The sequence below is a fragment of the Oncorhynchus kisutch genome, linkage group LG14 (genome assembly GCF_002021735.2).
Source record: "Oncorhynchus kisutch isolate 150728-3 linkage group LG14, Okis_V2, whole genome shotgun sequence".
NCBI lineage: Eukaryota > Metazoa > Chordata > Actinopteri > Salmoniformes > Salmonidae > Oncorhynchus > Oncorhynchus kisutch.
The window spans coordinates 74178944-74190970 of NC_034187.2; the positions used below are offsets into that span (position 1 = coordinate 74178944).

General features: G+C 43.8%; 1 protein-coding gene across 1 annotated transcript in view; it reads right to left on the reverse strand.

Moving 5' to 3' along the window:
• LOC109904387 (potassium voltage-gated channel subfamily H member 8-like) overlaps positions 1 to 12027 on the reverse strand; it is a 112636-nt gene that overhangs the window by 66152 nt on the left and 34457 nt on the right. Inside the window, exons 4-6 of the mRNA XM_031789265.1 lie at positions 8611 to 8753; positions 3349 to 3583; positions 2342 to 2499 (exon numbers count right to left, since the gene is read on the reverse strand). Coding sequence (XP_031645125.1) covers positions 2342 to 2499; positions 3349 to 3583; positions 8611 to 8753 — 536 coding nt within the window. The remainder of the gene's footprint in view (positions 1 to 2341; positions 2500 to 3348; positions 3584 to 8610; positions 8754 to 12027) is intronic.

Sequence of the window (12027 nt, forward strand, 5' to 3'; positions counted from 1 at the left end):
TTTAGTGGATCCAAAGTAGAGGAGAGACCTATCTGACCAGAGACTGATTCTTCCTGATCCCCAGCCACAGAGAGCAGCGTTTCAAATTGGGTAACATCATTCAATTGCTGAAATTGTTCTAATTTGCTAAATATCTGCAGTTTTGCCATACAACTATTCTCAACGGAACCGTGGATACCTGCTCGTCGAACATCTCATTCCAAAATCATGGGCATTAATAAGGAGTCGGTCCCCCTTTGCAGCTATAAATGCCTCCACTCTTCTGGGAAAGCTTTCCACTGTGTTGGAACATTGCTGCGGGGACTTGCTTCCATTCAGCCACAAGGACATTAGAGAGGTTGGGCACTGATGTTGGTCGATTAAGCCTGGCTCACAGTCAGCGTTCCAATTCATCCCAAAGGTGTTCGATGAGGTTGAGGTCAGGGCTCTGTGCAGGCCAGTCAAGTTCTTCCACAATGATTTTGACAAACTATTTCTGTATGGACCTCGCTTTGTGCCTGGGGGCATTGTCATGCTGAAACAGGAAAGGACCTTCCCGAAACTGTTGCCACAAAGTTGGAAGCACAGAATCGTCTAGAATGTCATTGTATGCTGTAGTGTTAAGATTTCCCTTCACTGGAACTACGGAGCCTAGCCCGAACCATCAAAAACAGCCCCACACCATTATCCTCCTCCACCAAACTTTACATTTGGCACTATGCATTGGGGCAGGTAGCGTTCTCCTGGCATCCGCCAAACCCAGATTCGTCCGTCGGACTGCCAGATGGTGAAGAGTGATTCATCACTCCAGAGAACGCATTTCCACTGCACCAGAGTCCAATGGCGGCGAGCTTTACACCACTCCAGACGATGCTTGGCATTGCGCATGGTAATATTAGGCTTGTGTGCAGATGCTCGGCCATGGAAACCCATTTCACGAAGCTCCCGATTGTTGCTTCCAGATGCAGTTTGGAACTCGGTATTGAGTGTTGCAACCGAGGACAGACAATTTTTATTCGCTACGCCTTTCAGCACTCGGGGGTCCCATTCTGTGAGCTTGTGTCGCCTGTCACTTCGCGGCTGAGCCGTTGTTGCTCCTAGACGTTTCCACGTTACAATAACAACACTTACAGTTGACTGGGGCAGCTCTAGCAGGCCAGAAATTTCACGATCTGACTTGTTGGAATGGTGGCATCCTATCACGGTGCCACATCAAAAGTCCCAAAGCTCTTCAGTAAGGCCATTCTACTGCCAATGTTTGTCTATGGAGAATGCATGGCTGTGTGCTCCATTTCATACACCTGTCAGTCATGGGTGTGGCTGAAATATCCAGATCCACTCATTTGAAGGGGTGTCCACATACCTTTGTATATATAGTGTATTATTATACTAGAACAGTGAAGGCTCTGATGGCACAATGTGATGAAGCTGTTTCCCTTGTGCTGTTTATGAAATCAATACACAGAAACACGTGCGGGAAAACCACCAGTTCCTCTGTGTTATAAAGTAATCAATGCTATCCATTCTTTTCAAATGCCACTTGTGTCTCAGCTCGGGAACTGTAAATACAATATCCATTCTTTTCAAATGCCAGTTGTGTCTCAGCCCAGGTACTGTAAATACAATACAATACTATTGTATTAGATATTACCAATCAATCAAGAGACACTGCTTTAAAACAGCTATAAACTCGGTGGTTCGAGCCCTAGATGCTGATTGGCCGAAAGCCGTGGTATATCAGACCGTATACCACAGGTATGACAAAACATTTATTTTTACTCTTCTAATTATGTTGATAACCAGTTTATAATAGCAATAAGGCACCTCTGGGGCTTTTGGTATATGGCCAAAATATCACAGCTAAGGGCTATATCCAGGAATTGCACATTGCATTGTGCGTAAGAACAGCCCTTAGCTGTGGTATATTGGCCACAGAGGGTAGTGTGTACGGCCCAGTACATCACTGGGGCTAAGCTGCTGCCTGCCGTCCAGGACCTCTACACAAGGCTGTGTCAGAGGAAGGCCCTAAAAATTGTCAAAGAATCCAGCCACCCCAGTCATAGACTGTTCTCTATACTATCGCATGGCAAGCGGTACCGGAGCGCCAAGTCTAGGATTACTTTAGATATTGATCCCATAACAAATGTGAGATGGAATGTGCTTGGCAGATACAATGGCTAGATACAGTACTGTATTAAAACCCAATCTAGTCCTTGCAAATGTAATGGTTTTAATATGTATTCTTCAGTGATTTGGCAAAAAAGAATTCACCCCTGCTTTCTAAAACATTTAATTCCCTCTTTAAATTAATGACGATACACCACCCAGCATCACAGTGATTTCAACCAATCAGAAAACTCACCACGCTGACTTTGAAGGCATAGAGGAGGTCAAAGGGCAGCGCGGCGACCAGGTCAATGATGAACCACGTGGTCATGTAGTGGATGCAGATCAACCGCGCACTGAAAATCACTTGACCAGACTTACTCACGTAAGTGGTACGGAAACTGAACACAATGTCTGGGAGGAAAAGAGGGAGAGAGAGCGAGAGAGGGAGGGAGAGAGAGAGATAGAGAGGGAGGGAGAGAGTGGTGGGTGTAAGGTTACAGATTCATGATTTGCTATCAGATAATGTAAAAAGTACTGTTTTGGATTCTCTATCCATTTTGAGGTTGGTTAGCACGTTAGTTTAAACACACTGATTGGAAACACCTCGTTAGTGAGGATATGTTTCACCTGAGCTGGCCCAACTGGCATTTAAGACCTACAGTGTATCAGGAAGAGGCAACGTTGGGAGAGCTACACCTCATGTTAGTGCTTCCACTTTAGTTTGCCAAAAATACATCTGAGTTTTATTTGTTTTGATTCATATTCGTTTTACTCTCTATCCTAAATCGGTGTGAGTTGATTTCCTTTAGTTTTTCCTCTGATGCAAATGTATTGGGCTTTAATAAGAAGCCCTTATCAGTTACTTTCCAACTTTCATGGGTGTCTTTCAACCAATTATGAACCCCTTTCTGTTTTGTCTTTGTTGTCGAAGTTACTTTTTATTAGTTCCCTTTTCTGTGAGCGGTGACATTTTGAGTTTGTCCTTCGGGAACGTAACAGTACACACAAATACACTATCAGTGTAACTGAGGTTACTGAGCTGCTGGACAACAAACTATACACACTGTCCCTAACCTTAACCCTTTCCCTGACCCTAACACTGTCCCTAACCATAAGCCTAACCTTAACCCTTTCCCTGACCCTAACACTGTCCCTAACCAAAGCCTAACCTTAGCCCTAACCCTAACCCCAACCCAACCATAAGCCTAACCCCATGCCACGTAACCCCCTCCCATACACACATATGACCCTCCCTTATACCTATAATAAAGAGTATCTCCACAGCGATGTCGCTGACTGTAGTGCTCCTGGTGAGGTCATCGTCTCCGATGAAGCAGACGTTGTAGGGCACTGTCACGGCAACGTAGAAGGTGGCCAGCAGGATCAGCCAATCCCAACCTGCCTTGAAGGTGCTGAAGTGAAGCAAGATGAACTTGGACTTCTTGGCGTCCGCCACCTTGTACTCTGGCAGAGCAGGGGGGTCCCCAAACACATTCTGATTGGACGAAAGGAGAGGGGAAAAACATTCTGATTGGAGGAAAGTAGAGGGGAACACATTTTGATTGTATGAAAGGAGATGGAAGTAGAAAGGGGAGTCCATAATACATTTGGGATCCAAAGAAAAGTAAAGTATATGCTTGTTGGCGAGTTAGGGTTGTTATAAAAAACATGTTTCTTAATCAAAGGAGAAAGGAAGAATATCTAAAAGACAGATCTTTAAAAAGGAAATCTGTAGTTCAAACAAAAATAGAGTGGTCAACCCGCTAATGTTTTGGTTAACAGCTAAGGGATGGGGCTGGAGAAATGTAACTATTCATAGACAGATCTATGGATACCAGGACTGACCATGCATCAGATCAAAATGACAGTTTGAACCATGTTTCGAAGCTACACATAGTCCATTTTACAGAATAAAACAAGCTTATATTTGGGGTTCTAATGTGATACATGGTACGACAGTTGAACTAAGCACATGAGGGATTTATAAGTTATATTCTTCAATAATCAAGAGCTATACGGAATATAATTTATTCAAAAGTAAAAAAATTGATGTAGAAATTACAGACTAGATGTTCAAGAGTCTCATGGCTTGGGGGTAGAAGCTGTTTAGAAGCCTCTTGGATCTAGACTTGGCGCTCCGGTACCCCTTGCCATGTGGTTGCAGAGAGAACAGTCTATGTCTAGGGTGGCTGGAGTCTTTGACAAATTGTAGGGCCTTCCTCTGACACCGCCTGGTATAGAGGTCCTGGATGGCAGGAAGCTTGGCCCCAGTGATGAATTGGGTCGTGTGCACTACCCTCTGTAGTGCCTTGCGGTCGGAGGCCGAGCAGTTGCCAAAAGAGGCAGTGGTGCAACCAGTTGCTCTCGATGGTGCAGCAGTAGAACCTTTTGAGGACCTCAGGACCCATGCCAAATCGGAGGACGAATAGGTTTTGTCGAGCCCTCTTCACGATTGTCTTGGTGTGCTTGGACCATGTTAGTTTGTTGGTGATGTGGACACCAAGGAACTTGAAGCTCTCAACCTGCTCCACTGCAGCCCCGTCGATGAGAATGGGGGCATGCTCTGTCCTCTTTTCCTGTAGTCCACAATCATCTCCTTTGTCTTTACCACGTTGAGGGGGAGGTTGTTGTACCACTGTTGTGTCATCGGCAAACCTCATGATGGTGTTGGAGTCGTGCTTGGCCGTGCAGTCATGAGTGAACAGGGAGTACAGGAGGGGACTGAGCACGCACCCCTGAGGGGCCCCCGTGTTGAGTGACGGATGTGTTGCTGCCTACCCTTACCATCTGGTGGCGGCCCATCAGGAAGTCCAGGATCCAGTTGCAGAGGGAGGTGTTTAGTCCCAGGGTCCATAGCTATTTATGAGCTTTGAGGGCACTATGGTGGTGAACGCTGAGCTATAGTCAATGAACAGCATTCTCACATAGGTGTTCCTTTTGTCCAGGTGGGAAAGGGCAGTGTGGATTGCAAAAGAGATTTCTCGCATCAAGGGTGTTAATGTGAGCCATGACCAGCCTTTCAAAGCACTTCATGGCTACAGACGTGAGCGCTATGGGTTGGTAGTCATTTAGGCAGGTTACCTTAGTGTTCTTGGGCACAGGAGCTATGGTGGTCAGCTTAAAATATGTTGGTATTACAGACTCGGACAGGGAGAGGTTGAAAATGTCAGTGAAGACACATGCCAGTTGATCAGCGCATGCTCGCAGTACACGTCCTGGTAATCCTTCTGGCCCTGCGGCCTTGTGAACGTTGATCTGTTTGAAGGTCTTACTCACATCAGCTGGAGAGAGTATGATCACACAGTCTTCAGGAGCATCTGGTGCTCTCATGCATGTTTCAGTGTTATTTGCCTCGAAGCGAGCATAGAAGTAGTTTAGCTCATCTGGTAGGCTCGTGTCACTGGGCAGCTCTTGGCTGTGCTTCTCTTTGTAGTCTGTAATGGTTTGCAATCCCTGACACATCCGACGAGCGTCATAACCGGCGTAATATGATTCGTTCTTAATCCTGTATTGACCCTTTTCCTGTTTGATTTTTATTTTTATTTTATTTTTATTTCACCTTTATTTAACCAGGTAGGCTAGTTGAGAACAAGTTCTCATTTGCAACTGCGACCTGGCCAAGATAAAGCATAGCAGTGTGAGCATACAACAAAGAGTTACACATGGAGTAAACAATTAACAAGTCAATAACACAGTAGAAAACAAAGGGGGGGTCTATATACAATGTGTGCAAAAGGCATGAGGAGGTAGGCAAATAATTACAATTTTGCAGATTAACACTGGAGTGATAAATGATCAGATGGTCATGTACAGGTAGAGATATTGGTGTGCAGAAGAGCAGAAAAGTAAATAAATAAAAACAGTATGGGGATGAGGTAGGTGAAAAGGGTGGGCTATTTACCAATAGACTATGTACAGCTGCAGCGATCGGTTAGCTGCTCAGATAGCTGATGTTTGAAGTTGGTGAGGGAGATAAAAGTCTCCAACTTCAGCGATTTTTGCAATTCGTTCCAGTCACAGGCAGCAGAGTACTGGAACGAAAGGCGGCCAAATGAGGTGTTGGCTTTAGGGATGATCAGTGAGATACACCTGCTGGAGCGCGTGCTACGGATGGGTGTTGCCATCGTGACCAGTGAGCTGAGATAAGGCGGAGCTTTACCTAGCATAGACTTGTAGATGACCTGGAGCCAGTGGGTCTGGCGACGAATATGTAGCGAGGGCCAGCCGACTAGAGCATACAAGTCGCAGTGGTGGGTGGTATAAGGTGCTTTAGTGACAAAACGGATGGCACTGTGATAGACTGCATCCAGTTTGCTGAGTAGAGTGTTGGAAGCCATTTTGTAGATGACATCGCCGAAGTCGAGGATCGGTAGGATAGTCAGTTTTACTAGGGTAAGCTTGGCGGCGTGAGTGAAGGAGGCTTTGTTGCGGAATAGAAAGCCGACTCTTGATTTGATTTTCGATTGGAGATGTTTGATATGAGTCTGGAAGGAGAGTTTGCAGTCTAGCCAGACACCTAGGTACTTATAGACGTCCACATATTCTAGGTCGGAACCATCCAGGGTGGTGATGCTAGTCGGGCATGCAGGTGCAGGCAGCGACCGGTTGAAAAGCATGCATTTGGTTTTACTAGCGTTTAAGAGCAGTTGGAGGCCACGGAAGGAGTGTTGTATGGCATTGAAGCTTGTTTGGAGGTTAGATAGCACAGTGTCCAAAGACGGGCCGAAAGTATATAGAATGGTGTCGTCTGCGTAGAGGTGGATCAGGGAATCGCCCGCAGCAAGAGCAACATCATTGATATACACAGAGAAAAGAGTCGATGATTCGTCGGAGGGGATAGCGGGATTTATTCTAAGCTTCCCGCTCATTCCCGCTCCTCCATGGCTTCTGGTTGGGGTATGTAAGTATGGTTACTGTGGGGGCGACATCATCGATGCATTTATTGATGCAGCCAATGACTGATGTGGTGTACTCCTCAATGCCATCGGAGGAATCCCGGAACATATTCCAGTCTGTGCTAGCAAAACAGTCCTGTAGCTTAGTATCTGCTTCATCTGACCCCTTTTTTACTGATCGAGTCACTAGTGATTCCTGCTATAATTTTTGTTTGGAACAGGAATCAGGAGGATAGAATTATGGTCAGATTTGCCAAATGGAGGGCGAGGGAGAGCTTTGTAAGCGTCTCTGTGTGTGGAGTAAAGGTGTTCCAGAGTTCTTTTCACTCTGGTTGCACATTTAACATGCTGATAGAAATTTGTTAAGACAGATTTAAGTTCCCCATTAAAGTCCCCTGCCACTAGGAGCGCCCCCTCTGGGTGATCATTTTCCTGTTTGCTTATTGTGGAATACAGCTCATTGAGTGCGGTCTTAGTGTCAGCTTCAGCCTGTGGTGGTATGTAGACAGCTACGAAAAATACAGATGAAAACTCTATAGGTAGATAGTGTGGTCTACAGCTTATCATGAGATACGATACCTCATGCAAGCAAAACCTAGAGACTTTGATATCCTTTGATATCGTGCACCAGCTGTTGTTTACAAAAATACATACGCCCCTTGTCTTACCAGACCGCGCTGTTCTATCCTGCCGGTACAACGTATAACCAGCCAGCTGTATGTTGATAATGTCGTCGTTCAGTCACGACTCCGTGAAGCATAAGATATTACAGTTTTGAATGTTCCGTTGGTAGTTTAATCTTCCGTGTAGGTCATCGATTTTATTTTCCAAAGGTTGCACGTTTCCTAGCAGAATGGAAGGAAGTGGGGGTTTATTTGATCGCCTACGAATTCTCACAAGGCAGCCCGCCCTCCGGCTCCTTTTTCTCTACCTTCTCTTCACGCAAATTACGGGGATCTGGGCCTGTTTACGGGAAAGCAGTATATCATTCACGTCGGACTCGTTAAAGTACAAAAAGGATTTTGCTAGTTCGTGGTGAGTAATCGCTATTCTGATGTCCAGTTCTGATGTTTTCGGTCATAAGAGATAGTAGCAGCAACATTATGTACAAAATAAGTTACAAACAATGTAAAGGAACAAACAAAAAACACAATCGGTTAGGGACACGTTAAACGTCAGCCTTCTTCTCCGGCGCCATCTGAATGTTGGTTGTTAGGGTGTGTAGTGTTTATGGTGTGTAGTGTTGATTGTTAGGGTGTGTAGTGTTTATGGTGTGTAGTGTTGATTGTTAGGGTGTGTAGTGTTTGTTGTTAGGCTGTGTAGTGTTGGTTGTTATGGTGTGTAGTGTTGGTTGTTATGGTGTGTTGTGTTGGTTGTTACAGTGTGTAGCGTTGGTTGTTAGGGTGTGTTGTGTTGTTTGTTAGGGTGTGTAGTGTTGGTTGTTAGGGTGTGTAGTGTTGTTTGTTAGGGTGTGTAGTGTTGGTTGTTAGGGTGTGTAGTGTTGGTTGTTAGGGTGTGTAGTGTTGGTTGTTAGGGTGTGTAGTGTTGGTTGTTATCGTGTGTAGTGTTTTAGGGTGTATAGTGTTGGTTGTTAAGATGTAGTGTTGGTTGTTAGGGTGTGTCTTACCTTGTTGAGTTTGATCTTGCTCTTCTTCCTCTTCTTGTTGTCTTTGCTGTGGAGGTGACCAGAGATGTGGTAGAGTACAGTACTGCTCCGCAGACGAGTCGAACTGAACGAAGAGCCAGTTTTCAGACCCCCTTGTCGGCGCTCTGCAAACAAAAAAACATGTACAGACGCAGGCATGCACACAGACAGACTGTGTTACTATACAATCAAACTACATGGTCCTCTGGAAAAGCTCATAGAAAAATTAAGAGAAAAAATTGAGGGGGAAAGAATGATGTTTGGATGAAATGCTTAATATCAACACTAGTTACAGTGACAATTAATATGTAACCCACCAGCGCTCACAGTCTCACATCACAATCAGACATTCATCATCTTCTCAAACTTCACATTTCTAAGTTATTCCAAACCTCTAATTTAAAGTGTTTAAGGTTAAGTTTAAGCATGAACTCCAAATTCTTAAAGGTAAGTCATTAACTCTGAATGGTTAAGGTAAGGCATTAACTCTGAATGGTTAAGGTAATGCATTAACTCTGAATGGTTAAGGTAACGCATTAACCCTGAATGGTTAAGGTAACGCATTAACTCTGAATGGTTAAGGTAAGGCATTAACTCTGAATGGTTAAGGTATTAACTCTGAATGGTTAAGGTATTAACTCTGAATGGTTAAGGTATTAACTCTGAATGGTTAAGGTATTAACTCTGAATGGTTAAGGTAACGCATTAACTCTGAATGGTTAAGGTATTAACTCTGAATGGTTAAGGTATTAACTCTGAATGGTTAAGGTAACGCATTAACTCTGAATGGTTAAGGTATTAACTCTGAATGGTTAAGGTATTAACTCTGAATGGTTAAGGTAACGCATTAACTCTGAATGGTTAAGGTATTAACTCTGAATGGTTAAGGTAACGCATTAACTCTGAATGGTTAAGGTATTAACTCTGAATGGTTAAGGTAACGCATTAACTCTGAATGGTTAAGGTAACGCATTAAATCTGAATGGTTAAGGTATTAACTCTGAATGGTTAAGGTATTAACTCTGAATGGTTAAGGTATTAACTCTGAATGGTTAAGGTATTAACTCTGAATGGTTAAGGTATTCTTTTTTATATATTTTTTTTACCTTTATTTAACCAGGTAGGCAAGTTGAGAACAAGTTCTCATTTACAATTGCGACCTGGCCAAGATAAAGCAAAGCAGTTCGACAGATAAAACGACACAGAGTTACACATGGAGTAAAAACAAACATACAGTCAATAATGCAGTATAAACAAGTCTATATACAATGTGAGCAAATGAGGTGAGAAGGGAGGTAAAGGCAAAAAAAGGCCATGATGGCAAAGTAAATACAATATAGCAAGTAAAATACTGGAATGGTAGTTTTGCAATGGAAGAATGTGCAAAGTAGAAATAAAAATAATGGGGTGCAAAGGAGCAAAATAAATAAATAAATAAATTAAAATTAAATACAGTTGGGAAAGAGGTAGTTGTTTGGGCTAAATTATAGGTGGGCTATGTACAGGTGCAGTAATCTGTGAGCTGCTCTGACAGTTGGTGCTTAAAGCTAGTGAGGGAGATAAGTGTTTCCAGTTTCAGAGATTTTTGTAGTTCGTTCCAGTCATTGGCAGCAGAGAACTGGAAGGAGAGGCGGCCAAAGAAAGAATTGGTTTTGGGGGTGACTAGAGAGATATACCTGCTGGAGCGTGTGCTACAGGTGGGAGATGCTATGGTGACCAGCGAGCTGAGATAAGGGGGGACTTTACCTAGCAGGGTCTTGTAGATGACATGGAGCCAGTGGGTTTGGCGACGAGTATGAAGCGAGGGCCAGCCAACGAGAGCGTACAGGTCACAATGGTGGGTAGTATATGGGGCTTTGGTGATAAAACGGATTGCACTGTGATAGACTGCATCCAATTTGTTGAGTAGGGTATTGGAGGCTATTTTGTAAATGACATCGCCAAAGTCGAGGATTGGTAGGATGGTCAGTTTTACAAGGGTATGTTTGGCAGCATGAGTGAAGGATGCTTTGTTGCGAAATAGGAAGCCAATTCTAGATTTAACTTTGGATTGGAGATGTTTGATATGGGTCTGGAAGGAGAGTTTACAGTCTAACCAGACACCTAAGTATTTGGTATTTATTAACTCTGAATGGTTAAGGTATTAACTCTGAATGGTTAAGGTATTAACTCTGAATGGTTAAGGTAACGCATTAACTCTGAATGGTTAAGGTATTAACTCTGAATGGTTAAGGTATTAACTCTGAATGGTTAAGGTAAGGAATTAACTCTGAATGGTTAAGGTATTAACTCTGAATGGTTAAGGTATTAACTCTGAATGGTTAAGGTAAGGGTTAAGGTTTGGGATAGGCTTAAAACAGAAATATCAAAAACAACTTTCTATCGCTGGATTCAAACTTGAAGACTGATGCTTACGTCCATCAGTGAACGCCATCCACAACACCCTAGCAAAACAGAAACCTATTTGAAGTTAACAACGCTCACTGTTGCCCCTAGTGGCTGGTTTCCACATCATCTCCCAACGTCCTCAGACATGGAAGGACGTTGAATACTGACTTGTATCACGGGAGACCTGGCTGGTGTTACAGAAGGGTCATTTACATATCACAGAAACGTTTAGACGTTTTCCTGAATTTAAAGAAAAAAGTCATCATGGCCCCGTTTCTACTTTTCAGTTCAACCTATTGGTCCTCAATGACAAAGTGGGAGTCTGTATATAAAACTGTTTTGAATAATATATATATTTTTAAATTGTCTTATTCTACTGTGGTGGGATTGGTAAGGCATACTGATTTGTTATAGAGGACGTGAAGTTGGGGCTAGGCATTACTGTGTGAATGTGTAAGTGTGTGAGTGCGTGCGTGTGTACATGTGTGTGTTTGTGCCTGTGTGTTTGTCTCTGATAGAGGACAGAGGTATTAAGAGTATGCATTTTATTGCTAGAGGAGAAGAAAACACCTGTGTTGCTCTGGGGAGATATCAGTAATATCTGGTCCTTCCCCCAGAACCAAGGTGATAACTGCTTCTGAGTGTCTGTGTCTAGGGGCAACTTTACCCTGCTTAACAAGTGTATAATGTGTGTGTGGTGTCTGTGTGTGTTTGTGTGTGCATGTGTGCAAGTATGCAATGCGTGCGTGTGTGTGTGTGTGTGTGTGTGTGTGTGTGTGTGTGTGTGTGTGTGTGTGTGTGTGTGTGTGTGTGTGTGTGTGTGTGGACCCCAGACGAGGCGAACAGACAGAACTCATCCATAAAGCCAGGGAGCCTTGGGGGACGGAATACGGTAATACCACAGAGACAGAGATACACTTATTTTCTGATCTAATGAATTTCCCCTCACTTTACAACCAGGGAGGTCAGACAGCGGGGGAGAGAGGAGGAGGTATGGAGAGTTAAAGGGAA